Below are 16406 nucleotides of genomic sequence, written 5' to 3' on the forward strand. Positions count from 1 at the left end.
TTTTAAAATGTCCCTTAATTTTTTAAAACAGTTCAAAACATGATCAATTAAAAAACATATCAAAATACTCCTCCGTTTACATCAGTCTATAATCTGACAATATTTGTTAAGGTGACAACCATGAAAAATTAAATAAAGCTATCAAATTGTAATTAAATACATAAAATTGTCAAATATTAATAAATAAAGAATAAATAAAAACAATATTTCAAAAAAAATAAAAAACATTAAAAAAACGTTACTAATAATTTCTCTCTCTGGGTTCGATGCAATTTTTAACACTCATCTTGTTTTTCATTCTTCTCATTATCAATTTTGTTTTTACTTTTGCCCTTGTTTTTATGAATACATCGATCTGGATAGAGACAAGAGGATGTTCCTGTTTGTGTGAGAAAGGAGAGCAAGTTTAGACTTTTGTAGACGAGAACACAGAATTCATAGTCTAAAGAGGGCGATATATGTTGGGTTATACATATAGGTGGACAAGTTCTCAATAGTTACGTTATCATCGTGGTTACCTATTAAATATAAAAATTTGATAACATTATGTGATAAGAATTTAGTTCCATTAATTGTCATAAATTTTTTTAGTCAATTATTCAATTTATTACAATGTTGGATTAATATCTTACCGCTACAAAAATAGTACCCATTGATGGATAAATATAAAAGTAACCATTAAAACCTCACACACACACACATATATACATGTATATAATACATTATATCAGTATATAATGTAGGATTAATTCTACAAATGATTCCTCATAAGATATATAATATAGGGTTAATTCTACAAATGATTCTTCATAAAATCATACACCGGGTTAACTCTACAAATGATTCCTCATAAAATTGTACAGTTCGGTCGGTTCGGTTTTAACACCACCGGCCAACCAAAACTGACAATTCGGTCTGTGCACCACCAGCAATCGAAACCACCTGATGAGGAAAGGGTAACCGAAACTAAAACCACCAAAAATGGTCGGTTTCAGCTCGGTTTAATCGTCAATTTTAACATTTAATGTTTAAACTTTTTTTTTTTTGAATTTTTTAAATCAAATTCAAAATAGAGAAAACTTAAAGCCTAAACCTTATAAGGCCATTGCGTTAAAGCTCAAGTTGATAGGCGAGAGTCAGTTGGAATACTGATAGAGTTTTTATAGAGGGGAGTGAAGGTGAAAGTTGATTCATTTTCGATGTGGGACTCTAACATATGCTAGTGGTTTGAGTTTCAAAACACGTGAAATGTAATAAATATTTTCGAGTTACGAAAATATCACACCAGTTGGCCTGCTGGAGTGGCATGCCATGGGACCAAGGTTGGATCCCCCACTACTGTAAAATTCCTATTTTTAAGTATAAGGAAACAATCGGTTCGGTTAGAACCTAACCTGCTGAATCCAAAACCAAAACTGAAACCAAATCGGTTTGGTTCGGTTTGAAATATGGCCAGTTTTGGTCAGTTTGTTTAGTTGAGTCGGTTAGGTCGTTTTTTTGAACACCTATAGTTCCTGATATTTATCCACAATCCCACTTTCGCTTGTGAACTTTAAAATGTCTCAAAATTCCTTTTTTGTGTATAAAAAGCACTCGGTTCGGTTCGGTTAGAACCGAACCTGTTGAATCCAAAACTGAAACCGAACTGATCTTGATCGCATTTGTTCAGTCCGATTCAATTTCAATAGCGGTTTTGTTTGGTTCAGTTTAAAATACGGTCGGTTTATCCTCAATCCCACTTTGGTTCGTGAACTTTAGAATGTCTCACAGTTAGTCCATGAGGTTTTACTCTATTTTAGATTCGGTCTTTTCATTAACTACGTGTTAAATATTTGATAAAATCTGTGTAAATTAAGTATCAAAATTAGAAGCAGCTAAAATTTAGATATTGTATATAGAAATTAACTTTTTTGTATTATTTTAACCCTGAACTTGAGACATTTCCAATTTTGGTCCTTAATTTCTACAAAATTCGTCAAATATTTAACACCTAGTTAACGGAATGACCAAAACTAAAACATAATAAAATCTTAAGAACCAACTATGGGAAGTTTTAAATGTTAAAGACTATGTGTAGGATTAATCTCTGTGTGTTTATATATATATATATATGTTTTGGGCTATATAGATCAGACAGTTGTGGTTATTGATGATTTTTTATTGGATTGGTTGTTAACGAGGGAGGTAGTGGGCTTGTGAGGTTGTTTTAGGGATGGCAATTTTACCCATTAACCTATTTATTCATGGACACCCGCATTGAACGAGGCAGTAAAAATTCACTTTAAATGGATCCGTGAACGGGTTAAAATTTTAACCCGTTACGGGGTGGAGACAGATTTAGAGGTCCCCATTTACCCCCCTTATTTAATTATATCCTATTTTTAAATTAGACATATTATGTATAGGAAAATTGTAAGAAATAAGCCAAATTTTAAAAGTTATGGAGGTAAATAGGCCAATTACCAAATTATGAAAATTAATAGGTCATTTTGTATTCTAATTTTTCATTTTCAAATTTACCCTTTTCTTTTATGGATCATAACATGTCAGACTAGGACTAGCGCCGGTGACTAGAGGCTAGCGGCTAGCGTAATCTATCAGGTTATGGATCATAACCTGATAGACTATGGCCGGCACTGGCGACCAACGAACCGCGTAATCTATTAGGTTATGGATCATATCTTGATAAACTATGGCTGACGCCGATGTAATCTGTCAAGAATGGATCACAACTCGATAGATTATGACCGGTGTAATCTGTCAGGTTATAGATCACAACTTGTCAAGTTATGGCCGACGGCTGGTGTAATCTGTCAGGTTATGGATCATAACCTGTCAAGTTATGGCCGGCGGCCCGTATAACCTGTCAAGTTATGGCCATTGTCAGGTGTAATATAAGTGTCAGCTTCTTTATTATTTTTTCCTTTTACATTGAATCTTCTCTCTTTCTCTCTCTAGTCTTCGTCTTCTCTCTCTCCGGTCTCTCCCTGTCACTCTCTCTCTCTTGAACTCCCTTCCCTCCGACGACCTTTTCTCTCCCTTGCTCTCTCTCTCCTCCGGTTCTCTCGTCTCTCTCTGATATCTCCTCCATCGACCTCTCTCTAACTCTCCATGCGACTTGGGACGAAGCTTCTCGCCGTTGAAGATCTAGACGCTCTCTCATCGGGACAATCTTTGTCACGAAGGATGGCGCGGTCGAAGTGGATGATAAGTGGTAGGATCGACGATGCAACAGCTGGTGATGACGGAATCGCTAATGGAGAAGACGAACCCGTAGATTGGAGAAGACGAGCTCGATACTTTTCGTCATCATGAGGCCATCGGTCGTCGATCGCCGTTGTGAGGATTCATGGTCATGAGGCATCATGGTGCAGATCCGTAGTTGAAGAGATAGAAGGGAAGAGAGAGTGAGAGAGTAAGAGAGGGGAAAGAGAGAGAGAAAACATGGGCTAGTTTTTCAAAGAGAGAGAGAGGGAGAGGGAGTAGAGAAAAGAGAATGAGTGTTAGTATTTGTTTTGGCACGAGAAGGAAATAATAAAAGGTGTGAACATGCTGTACTTAATTAAGGGTAGTTTCGTAATTTTATTCAGGTGTAAATCTGAATTTACACTTAAATGGCCTATTAATTTTAATTCCCCTCTTAATTTGGCCTATTTCCCCTTATGTATAGTATGCTATAATATATATAATAAAAGGTGTGAACATGCTGTACTTAATTAAGGGTAGTTTCGTAATTTTATTCAGGTGTAAATCTGAATTTACACTTAAATGGCCTATTAATTTTAATTCCCCTCTTAATTTGGCCTATTTCCCCTTATGTATAGTATGCTATAATATATAAGTATAATCTATTACATAATATATATATATATGAAAATTTAAAAGTACTTCTCTTTTATTTTTAAGGTAATGTTTTGTATGTTTGTATTTATTTATTTTGCAATTAAAATAACTAATTGGGTAAACGAGGCACCCCGAATATTCTGAACCCGTGATAGGAAAATCCGTCCCGTAATGTGTCAACTTATGCGGGTTCATGAGGCTAATATGGTGAGTGTTTTTATTCGCGGGGCGGATTGGCGAGAAGACTACCCCGCCCCAAATCCACCATGTTCCGTAGGCTGTTTGGCTGGGTTCGTGTAGGAGGCGGTGAGCCTGTGACGCTATTGGGCTGGGATTGCAAGGGTAGCGGCGCAATTGTTACACGGCAAGCGTGGTTCGTTGTGTCTTGTTGGGTCACAACGAGGCTCGTGTAAAGCAGCACTGCGAGAGCGGCACAAGCCTAGCTAGAACGCCCTTCGGCCACTCATCCCCTCCCACGCGACACGCTTTTAAGCCCACTCACCCCACGATGCTACATTATTGGGGAAGAAAAATGTTCTTTCAGAAGTTTCTCTAAATCTGTGTTCTTCATCTTATGTGGTTTTTTGTTATTTATTTTTGTTTGTTTGTTTTTTTAACTTTTGTTTTGTTTGTTCTTTTAACTTTTGTTTTGCTTGTTCTTTTATTTGTTTCTAAATTTTATTGATTTTGTGTGATTTCATATTAAGGCTTATTGGTTTTTCTATTAATAATTAGAGTTTATATTTTAAGAAGGGGGATGGTTTAGAGAATCCCCTTGTCTTAGCCTCAGTTGCGGGAAAATAGAACCATGTTTGTTCTAATGTTCTCCATTCATAAGAATTGAAAGAGACTGTAGATAGGCACCTCAGAATCAAGGAAACACGTCATTGGACCCCACCCCATTTGATCATCACGCTGATGAAAAAACAAAAGTGAGATCAATAATCCATTTTGGTGAAAGCATAATTTTGCAGCTCAAGCAATAGTACAATCTGTGCCTTAAAAAGAAACACGAAAGAGTTATACATGCCTCATAAAAAGGATCAAACAGCAGCATAAAAATCATGTGAAGATTTGGATAAGCAACATAAAACAACCACATTCACACAAATGAAGAGCAAACTTACGTAAAATGTAAGAAAAGCATGATTTCAACTAAACTTCAGGTACATTATCCAGGATAGAATACATTTATGCTTCCGGGCAGTTTGGCACTATAGCAAGAACTATACTGTATTATAACAGAGTTAGCCTCATCTACAGACTAAAAATAGCATGTACCTCTAACTAACTGAGCTTTCTGCTACGATTGCCCGGGTTAGATATATATATATATATATATATATATATGGGTCTCCCAGACATGCACTTGTGTTCACAAGGACGACAAACATGCGAAAAACTTGACCATAACCAAAATTGTTAGTAGTTCTTCACCATCAATCTGGTCAAAACTATTACACTTCTGGTTACAGACAAATGCTTCAGCCAAAACCTATAGCCCTTCCCACAAATTTCAATATAGCATTTCCCACATTAGAATCACCATCACAACGACAAACAGGTCGACCGAAAAAGAAAAGAGAGAAAAAAAAATTTCCATTGAATCTTAAACAAAAATATATATTTTCTGAGACAAAATTAGAGAAACCCCAGATGTGGGACACTAATCCCAAGCACTGCTCACTCCCGGACCATAACCACCACCACTACCGTAACCACCATAACCACCAGGAACCCCGTATCCGCCAGCATTTGCTCCACCATAGTAATCTTGGCCCCTGTTGTAGGAGCCGTCCCTCCTAAAATCACGACCTCCAAAGCGACCTCCCCCAGATCGGCGGTTCCTACCACCACCACCACCACCACCACCACCATAAGCCCTTGATGCATAACGACTAAGCCAAGCAGGCACTTCCTGATTTGCTTCTTGCATCAGATCACTGAGAGGCCTCGCCAATGATAAATTATTCTCGTTAAAGAATGCTGTTGCCAGTCCCGTTTTCCCAGCTCGGCCTGTACGACCAATCCTATGAACATAATCATCAATGTCGTTGGGGAGATCAAAGTTTATTACATGAGCAACATGGGGAATATCAAGACCACGTGCTGCCACATCCGTTGCCACTAAAATTGGTGTTTTCCCGCTCTTGAAAGATCTCAATGCATATTCTCTTTCCTGCATGTAAATAGTATGTTCATATAAATTACTAAAGCTATGGTAACAATCTGCAGAGTCACTCTACACCAGAGATTGCATGAAAAGTCTACAGGCATCCTAAGGACTAATGAATATCTTATGACCGTGATTAGATCAGCCACTGGACTTCACAACCAAATATTCATTTAAAACTTGAAAATTCCAAAAAAGAAAAAAAAACAAAAAACAAAAAGACAAAAAAAAAAAAACAAAACAGAGAGAGAGAGAGAGAGGGGGGCACGCACACACCCACCCACCCACAAAGCACAAAACAGAGAGAGAGAGAGAGGGGGGCACGCACACACCCACCCACCCACAAAGCAGCAGCACCTCATGACAAGTCTAATAATGAAACACAAGCATAAATTCTCAAATCAAACAACTAATGCTTATCACTTCAAAAATTCCAGCTAATACACATAATCAATGCACAAATATCACACAAAAAGGAGAAGGAATTATAAATTCTGTCTGATTGAAAAGTTTGATCCTTACTAACCTGTTGGGATCTGTCACCATGAATACTAGTAGCAGGAAAACCAGAACTAGTCAACCAGTATTCCAACGAGTCAGCTCCTTTCTTTGTCTCCACAAAAACTAATGTCAATGCTTGCTGCAAATCCAAGATGCAAATAGTGAATACGGTGCAAATTAAATATATACACGCAATAGATATTTAATTTAATATGGTAGAAAAAATGTAAATATACACAAAATAGATACAAATGTAAGTCAGAAACGCTGGAAAAAATTATTAGTTTTAAATCTAGTAGAACGACTAGTCTTATGTAGTTGTAAATTATTAGTTTTAAATCTACTAGAATGACTAGTCTTATGTAGTTGTATGGTGATCTCATTACTTTGGGCAGTTTTGGTTTGAACAGAAAGAAAGTCAAGGAACTTTAAATAAAAGGAAATAAAAGTGAATGGCAAAATTTTCAGCTTCTTTTCCATTTTCTTGATTGTTCTAGATTGAACAGATGTTCTGGCTTAGGGTCAGACTGTTTTTGTGCAGTTTTATACCTTCACTTCTTTTCGTCTTATAGTTTTGTCTCCTTTTTGTGTTTGCTTCATGAGGACTTCTTATCCTCTACCTTTCTAATTGATTTTCATCAATGAAAGGATGTTATCTTACCACATAAATAAATAATTGAATAATATTTGTAGAATACTCGGTGATTAAAATTGCGCAATGGGAGGCGCGCCTCGCTGGAAAATCGCGTTAAGGCGTGTGCCTCACAGAGTAAGAAAGAGGCATACGCCTCTTTGTAAGTGAATTGGAGTTTCAAGGACGCCTCAAGGCGGTGGCCTTCACTTTTTTCACTATTTGGAGCTGAAATTAATATGAAGGCTCAAGCCCAAATTCATAAGCAGCCCAATAAAAAACAAAAACCTAGAGAATTCTAGAAGAATAACGTTGCTATGACCAAGAGGCAAAGGTGCAGACTTAAAACAAACCCCTAGATTGCTAAAAATAAGAGGGAGAAAAGAAAAATCAAGAATAATTTTTTAAGATTTAATCATTTTTGTAGAGTGTTAATATAATTTCTTATGATGTTAGATATGATTTATAACTTTTACTTTAAATTGCTTGATTTTTCATATTTTTTAATTCTTTTATGGTTTATTTCGAGGCTTACGCCGCAAAACGCCTTGAGGCTAAAGCTTCACCTCACAAAGACAAAACTCCTCAGTACCCAAGTGCGCAATTTTTAACCTTAAGGATACTACACTTTAACAACAAATAAATACTTGTGATAGAAAGTACATTTAAAACGAAGTTCATGCATATTATTGGCTGATCAGAAGTTTAGTAGCAAATTACATTGCAAAGGATACGCATTTTTGAACTAAACTAGATGTACAAATTGTCTGAAATTACCTTGCCCTGGGCTGTAGTTTCCTTCTGTGCATGAAGAAGGTCCATCAGATGACTTCTCTTGTCAGCTTCATGAACAAATTCAACTCTTTGCACAATTAGATCGGTACTTGAACCCACTCTTCCAACAGCTAAGAATATGTACTCTGAAAGAAAATCAGATGCCATTCTCTGCACAGCAATCAGAGTGAAAGATCGTCAGATAGATACAACTTGGTATTCCTCTATTCCAAAAATTCCCACCGCCTAAACATAGACAAGAACAACAGAAAATAATAGTAATCTATGCCAGGAGTATATTTGACATAAAAAACAGCAGACTAGGCATCATAACATTGACCTAAAGACGCCAAAAAACTCCCAAGATGAAATTTCAGTAATCTAGAAATTACCCAAAAGTTCAAAATATCATTTTTATTAAAAGACCACAAAATCCTTATGATGCATCATCAAGCCCCAAATTGAATGTTCATAAAACTACCTAGAATGTTGACAAAAAAAGAGGGGAAAATCCAAGCAAACAATAGAGACAAACCTGTATCTCCTTAGGAAAGGTAGCGCTAAACAGCATTGTTTGTCGCGCACCTGCTGGAGGCATGTCCATCTGCTCCACTATTTTTCTGATCTGAGGTTCAAAACCCATGTCTAGCATTCTATCTGCCTCATCAAGTGCCAAATACCTGATCATCTGGAGCGACACCCTAGCTCTCTCAAGCAAGTCAACCAATCTTCCAGGAGTTGCCACAAGAATATCAACTCCTCTCTCAAGCTCTCGCAACTAAAGGAATTAAAAGGAATATTAACCACAAGAAGTATAATCCTACGAATGTTCACCTTCAAAGTAGCATGAGATTTAATTTATAAAAATCTTGACGGGGGAAAACACAGTTTACTATTTAACATAACATTTGAAAGAACAGAAACAGCTAATCAAGCATCTACAAGAAGGGTAAAGTAGTATAAACAATAAGAAATTGATAGGCAGTAACAGTATAAACTCTACGAGCAAAGTAGTTGGCACTTGGAGAGGAGACAGTAACAAATTGATCTTTACTGCAGAGAGAAACAACCAATATACCAAAAACAACGTTGTCAAAACAATAAAAACCTGTTGATTTATTGGTGCTCCTCCATAAGCAACAACCACTCTGACACCGGTTTGATACGAAAACTTTCTAGCTTCATCATGTATCTGCAGTTGAACCACAACAAACAACAATGTTGCATGTTAAACTAGCAAGGGCTCTACAAAGGCAAATCATTTAAGTATCAACTCAAAATCCCAATTCCCACCTGGCTAGATAGCTCCCTTGTAGGAGAGAGAATAAGAGCAAGAGGAAACACAGTTCGTGTTCCACGAGGCCTCTGCACATTCTGCCCCCGCATTATTCCACTTATGATCGGGAAGCAAAATGCAGCTGTCTTTCCCGACCCAGTCTGAGCACAAGCCATCAGATCCCGTCCGGCAAGAGAAATTGGTATCGCATGTCGCTGAACGGGAGTTGGTTTCAAATACTTGCACCTCCTGATGTTTTGATTCAGCTCCTCACCCAAATCAATCTCTGCAAAGGTATTCACAGGTGGTGGCACATTATTCCCACTTGTCTCCACCGGAATATCCTCATAAGCATCAAAGTTAATGCCTGTGTTCTCTTGCTCGCTAAACGAAGGCTCTGCGCCATCATCATTCTCAAATGGGTTCTCCTCACGATCCCTTCCACGGTCCCAACCCTTGCTTCTGCTGCTCCAGCCACCACCAGAAACATATCCAGAACGCCCAAAATCCGGCCTAGAACCACCATTCCAGCGAGACCCGGAAGAGGGTCCGCCATACCCTGCACGGTCACCAGGGACCGAGTTTGATGGAGCAGGAGGATCCGACGAGGGCGGCCTGTTACGAAGATGCGGCGGCACATAGGACGATCTTGCAGGGCGAGATGCGGCAGTGTTACCAGCAGCTACATTCTCAGATTGAGAATTGGCTACAGAATCTGCCCATGAAGTACTCATCATTCCAAAAATCTGACCCTTCTTTTCCCAACAATTGCTTTGCAAAATTTTGAAACCAAAATCCTAATGCACCACAAACACAAAAGCAAAATTGGACCTTCAATGAAAAATTCCCCTTTACGCCTTTGCACTATACAAAACTCGCAGATCAAAACCCTGATAGAAAATCATACAACTGCATCAAAATCTACAAAAATAAAATAAAAAATAAAACTCAAAATAATCACGAGCAAAAGATCTTGTAATCTTAACAACAATAAAAAATAATAAAAAAACTGTCAAAGCAAGTAATAATTGAGCCAAAAATTAAAAAAAAAAAAAAAATATATATATATATATATGATTCAAGCAAAACCTAAAATAATTATAAAAGCAAAACAGATCATAGTAAAATCAAATCAATACATAGTGCAAATCAATGAAGAAAACTAAACAAAAATAAGCGAAACGGAGGAGAAGTGAGAGAAAGAGCATGCAATAAAACGGCGTTCTGATAAATGCAAAGCCCTAATCTGCTCCAAAACCTAGATTACAGAGAGAAGAAAAACACACAAAAAACAAAACAAAAAAACAAAAAGCAAAAAAAAAAAGAGTTAGAAAGAGGAAAAAAGACGAACCTCGAGAGAATGAGAAGCCGAGAAGAAAGCGCGAACTGGATAAAGAAGCGAAACCCTAGAATTCAGCAAACCCTATCTTTCTGAGCGAGAAAGGAGAAATCCGGATCGGACGACGGAGTCAGAGTAGGTAAAACCAAAAAAATTATCGCTTAGGTTTTTATTTTCCTTTCTATTTCAACGAGATCTCTGGGTTTTTTTTTTCTCTGGTATTTTGAGATTTCTTACCCTTTTCAAATGGTATCAAAACTTTTTCCTCTTATTTTCTTCCCAACCAAACATATAATAGAGAGAAAGAGATTATGAAAAGAAAAAATACAAAAAATATCTGAAAAGCAACGGCGTACATAACATTGGGATGTTGCCGTGAATAAATTAGGTGGTTCGAAATTCCAATTAAAACCGACTAAACCAAAAATATCCTTTTGACCCTTTTGACGTGGAGTGTTTTGATTGGTAGATATTGTTCCTTAGCGTGTACCTTTGCGCATGGGACAATTAGGTTAACTTTTCACAAATAATCTTTCCTTTCGTTTGTCGCCGCCGCCGATTCTGAACGGATCTCTCCCCTCTCTCTCTCCGCCAGTGTTTCGCTCCCGTTAGATCGTTCTCACTCAAAGACTGTCGTTTGTTTTTTTTTTTTATGTGAGTGGGTGAATATATTATCGGGTGATTTTTCTGTTAGGCATTAAAAAGTTGAATTACTGAAAAAGATTCTATTTTTAACTTTTAAATTTATATCAAAAATTATTTATTTTGTATTATTCTTTAAATTCTTTATTCTGTATTATTCTTTCACTTGATATGATCACATCAAACGATTAAAAATTGGACTCCATTGATATGGACGTTCCACCAAGAAAAAAAAAAAACTAAGGATTTGGCTCGCTCATGATGAGATGATGTCGTTTAGCAGAAAACGACATTTCCTTTGATAAAACGACACCAAATATGATGTCATTTGTTGTATGCCACCCACTTTAACGACAAAAGTTATGATTTGTCTTAGTAAATTTAGTGAGAAAATTATTACGAAAAAATCTTCCATTTAAAAAAAACGAAATAGAATCTTTCATTAACCATTAGACCTTGGGATTGATGGAAGGCAATAAGAACGAATTATGGTAAAAAAAAAAAAAAAAATATATATATATATATATAAACTCATAAAATGCTAATTTCTATAAATATACTTTGTTCTACAATATTCCCTAAGAAAATACAGACACTTTTTTTTTCTATTTTTCACACACATTCTTAAACCACCTATCATTCTACTTGTTACACATTTCTTAAAATTTTAAAAAAACCCTTACAAGTAAATTATCCACATTTTACTTTTTATATACACGTTCTTGAACCACCTCCAATTCAACTTTAGAATTTAATTATTACTTGTTACACCTCTTTTATTATTTCCAAAAAAATCCGCACAACTAAATTGTTATTTTTATCTTTTTTCACTCACTAACTAATAGGCAATCTTCATTTTTTTCAAAACACTCTCTTTTTTTTATGGGGTTTGTTTTCTCCTATGTTACTTCTTCTTCCTTTTCTTCTTTTTCGTGAAAAATCCCGTGTTTCTTACAATGATTTTTTTCTTTTTTAGAAATTTCTTACAACAAATTTAAAACATTTAACTTAATGAGTTAGAACACTAATTGAATAATGTCACGTCTCCAAACCGGGATTAGTGACGTGGAGGCTTGTTTAGAAACTTAAACCTGTTTGAGAGAGTGATTAGCACATAATGTTGTAAATATTTTAATTTTTTAAATCTAAAACATCCAAGTATTTTCAAACAAGCCCCCTACATTCAGGAGAAATTTAATTTCAAGAAGGGTGGTGGAATTTTCAACCAAACTAGTTTAAAACCACGTCCCCAGTATCAAGTCAAGAATTCCCCACAGGTGTGTTAGCATACATGAATATAAACAAAAGTAAATGTGACATCAACCACAGTTTAAGAATATTTAAGTTTACAATCCATAATCTTTTATACATGCCTTGAGATAAAAGATAAAATGAAAGACAACTCTTCACTTTCCGAGGTCAAGTCCACGTCACCGGTAGTAGCTACCTACTCCGCACTACTCCTCGCGTCGCCTGGAGGGGTTTAATACATTTGAAACAAAAAAGGTGAGCGAAAGGCCTAGTAGGATATAATTTTATAAAGCATTTAAAATAAAAGTACTCACAGTCCGAAGATATACACCCGAAACCGGTCATCCCTTTTTAGAAAAGGAAATACTCACATAGTAGAAAATGGATGTATCATGAAAGTGTGTAGCTCATCATACCACTAAACAAGAAGCGGTAAAAATGTCTGTCTATGAAAAGTGCAGAGCCATTGTTCCACTAAACAAGAAGTGGATCCGTACGGGTTTCGGGACCTGCCCCCAAGGATGCGATTCCCACATCCCGATCTCTGAGGCCACCATGTGTTGTATCATTCCTTAAAATATTTCATTTTAAGAAATGATACTCTTTAAAATCTCATTTTCAAAATCATTGGAAAACTTAATAGCATTCTCATGCTATTCCTTTGAAATCATTTTCTTTAAACATGTTTTGTTCTAAAATATTTTTATTGGCCAAAATCATTTAAAATGAGGCTAACAAGGATATGGACAAGAATATTCTACCTTTCGAATGTCAAACATGTGGCTATCTTCACGTAGCCCTAGCTCCGCTTGCCTTCGAGGCTCCAATTCCAATCGTGCCACTAACTTTCTCATCAAAATCAACAATTTAGAGTTTGATCTTTCTCACTAAATATTATCGTTTAATTAGATGCAATTGTATCATATTAGTGTACCATAGTTCAAAATCAATGTTCATAAATAATTCTTAATTCAAATCATGATTCTTTGACAATGGAGATTTATTCCGGAGAATCGAATGGAAAACAAGGATTCATGTGGCTAATCCACTTATTTTGAGTTCTCAAATGAGGTTAGGTCAATCTCACATCAAATTTCGTGGTTAAAACAGGGTTTTGGGTTGTTTAGGGTTGGGTTCAGTGGGAACTGGTCAACCGGTGACAGAGGAGGGTAACTCCACCGGTCGGCCGGTGGAGGGGTGACCGGTCGACCGGACCGGTCAACCTGTTAAAGGGTGACCGGTCGACTGGTGGGGAAAAATCCCAGGGCCAGCCACAGCCGATTCGTGAGGAACAAAGCCAAAACCTGCAAATTTTGGGTTCGATTTCGACATATTCTCAAGGAAAATGTATAGATCCAGGTTCCAATCAACAAATAGGGTTCAAAGAATCAAAAACCCTCAAATTCTATCAAGATTTCATCAAAATGCATTCGAAAATGAAATTTAAACAACAAATCACCAAACTCGACTAAAACGAGTTCCATAAGTCTAAATCCGAGAATCTAAAGTAAGTTTCAAAGAGTTTTACCTCGATCCAAGCTTTGATGTTGAAAATCTATTAAAAATCTTCATTTTTCTTCAAATCCGGTTCAAGAATGTTCTTGAGAGAGAGAGAAAACTTGAAAGAAATAGAGAGGAAGAGATGGGCGAGAGAGAGAGAGAGAGAGAGAGAGAGCTCGGTGAGGGAGAGAGAGACTAAGAGAGAGTGTGAGTGAGTGAGAGGGTTACGGGAGAGGAGGGAAAAGAAAAGAAAGAAAGAAAAGAAAAGAAGAAAAGGAAAATAAAATGAGGAAAATAATAAGGAAAGACAAATAAAAGTAAAGAAGGGTGAAACTGCAATTACTAAAAATAAATTTAAAAATTCATGATTAATTAAGAAAATCAATTCAGGCATACTAATAAATCACAATTATTATATTTAAACAAGTTTAATTCCGGATGACGTTACAAATAATTCACGTAATTTCTTTATGAAGTACTAAACTTCCTCACAACAAAGCGAAATCACACGTTTTCTCATGAAGAAGCAAATATAAATAAATAAATAAATATATATATATGTTTTATGTAACTTCTATTTTCTCCTGCATCTATTGCAGATTATATATATATATAGATATATTGTGAAATCGTGTTTTTTTTTTATAAATGTTATAATCATGTTTTTTTTAGAAGGCAACATTATGGTGGAGTGTATAATAAAGTGTGTGAAAAGTAAAAACAGAGGTGTTAATAGACAACAACAACAACAAAAAAAAACTCTTTTCTTTTCTTTAAACGACTTGAATAAGGAAAATAGTACAATACTGTGAGTTGTTTTCCGTTATTGATCGTTGGATCTGTTTTTAATGGTTATAGTTGAGATTTTAATAGATGCATTAAAATAAGTATAAGATAAAATCAGGCAGTATAACACTTTTAAGGCAAAAAAAAAAAAAGAGCTTTCCTGCGCTGGAGAGAGAGAGAGAGGGGGTCGCGATGGAGTTCGGGTTCACCGAAGAGGGTGGGTGGAGTTGCAATATGATTCTGTCGTTGGAGAGGGAGAGTGACCCCTCTGCGTGATGGCGGCCGTCGATTGCAACAAATGATGGAGAATCGTGGGTTCTCGATAGCTTGTGAGGCGTTTTTCGGTAAGGTCTAGCGGCGGGGCCATTGTCTTTTGGTGAGGGTCGTGTCGTCAGACGCGCGTTGATGCGTGGCCGGCGGCGAGAGATTTATTGTGTATTTTGACCAGACTTTTTTCTTTTTTTTAAACTATTTTTGGTTTTTTTAATTTTTAATTAGATGAGAAAATATTATTATTGAATGTGGTTTTTTATTTTTTATGGAGACATGATCTGAAGCCATTAATATTTAATCGCCGGTTTAAAAGAATAGGTATCAATACGTAAGTACCACATCCATTCCCAAAAAATAAATATCCCCTTCTCGCTCTTTTAAAAGATAATTTTCTCTTCTAATTTTAAATTTTTAACCATGAATATTGATGGTAATGGTATTGTTGGTTTAAGGATTTTTATTTTTGGCATAAAATCGTTCGTTTCCTGCTTGCACGATCCAAAATAGTCCTATGAAGTACAAAACTGAAAAATATGATATATACATACATATACATATGTATATATTTGTATAGACGAATTGTTAACTATACAAATTGTTAATGGTTACGTTTTCTTACGTTTTCATTTATGTTACTATTAAATATAAAAGTGATAAGAATTTAATTATATTAATTATCTTTTTAATTAACTAAATAATTTATTATAACTATGAGATTAATATTTGACAATTAAAATAATAATATGTATTAATAATAAATATTAAATTAACTTTTAAAATTACACCCATATTTGTATTTGTATATATTTCTCTAAATAGTGAAGCATTTTCTAGGATTTGAACGCTAGAATATTCTTAAAAACACTCCGTTGCCCAAGTAACGCAAAGATCGCAACGCAACGACAACCTCAAAATGTCTGGTGCTAACAGCCAACAGGACTGTCCAACCGTCATGCTTCGCGAAACACATAGGAAACGACATAATCCGTCGTGATACAAATTTCATCAGCAGAAAATCAAGAGCCCGTGTAGTTCATAGATTAGAATCACGAGATTAAAATTATTTTTATTTTACGTGTGTTTTTTATGAAAAAAAATACTATAACAAATCATGAACCATAATTCGAATTAAAGAACGAATCCTCCAACTAAACGAGAAATGATCAGATATAAAAATTCGTACCCAAGTTAAAAAAAAAAAAAAAAATGTTTTTTATGAAAAAAAATACTATAACAAATCATGAACCATAATTCGAATTAAAGAACGAATCCTCCAACTAAACGAGAAATGATCAGATATAAAAATTCGTACCCAAGTTAAAAAAAAAAAAAAATATATATATATATATATATGCACCAATACGCTGTGTAAATTTCTAAATTAGGCTTGCTTGTTATCGTTTTTTAAATTTGGTTA

The 16406-nt window shown here is 35.6% G+C and overlaps 1 protein-coding gene across 1 annotated transcript; it reads right to left on the minus strand.

The window, feature by feature from the left end:
- Positions 1-4989: 4989 nt before the first annotated feature.
- LOC21390728 (DEAD-box ATP-dependent RNA helicase 37) lies at positions 4990-10854 on the minus strand. Its single transcript, XM_010102786.2, has 7 exons — positions 10550-10854; positions 9216-10088; positions 9031-9114; positions 8458-8700; positions 7926-8093; positions 6543-6656; positions 4990-6022 (listed from the first exon to the last, which is right to left on the minus strand). The coding sequence occupies exons 2-7, from the start codon at positions 9933-9935 to the stop codon at positions 5510-5512; spliced, it is 1842 nt and encodes a 613-aa protein (XP_010101088.2). The 5' UTR covers positions 9936-10088; positions 10550-10854; the 3' UTR covers positions 4990-5509.
- Between the last annotated feature and the right edge of the window lie 5552 nt (positions 10855-16406).

The sequence above is a fragment of the Morus notabilis genome, unplaced genomic scaffold, assembly GCF_000414095.1.
Source record: "Morus notabilis unplaced genomic scaffold, ASM41409v2 Scaffold877, whole genome shotgun sequence".
NCBI classification, from domain to species: domain Eukaryota; kingdom Viridiplantae; phylum Streptophyta; class Magnoliopsida; order Rosales; family Moraceae; genus Morus; species Morus notabilis.

Excerpts from the sequence above, each read along its gene's own strand:
- LOC21390728 (XM_010102786.2), bottom strand. The coding sequence starts at position 9,935 with ATGATGAGTACTTCATGGGCAGATTCTGTAGCCAATTCTCAATCTGAG. Across the intron at positions 9,115-9,215 it reads CAAGGGAGCTATCTAGCCAG|ATACATGATGAAGCTAGAAA; the intron begins GTGGGAATTGGG and ends GTTCAACTGCAG. Across the intron at positions 8,094-8,457 it reads CCTTTCCTAAGGAGATACAG|AGAATGGCATCTGATTTTCT; the intron begins GTTTGTCTCTAT and ends ATTGCTGTGCAG.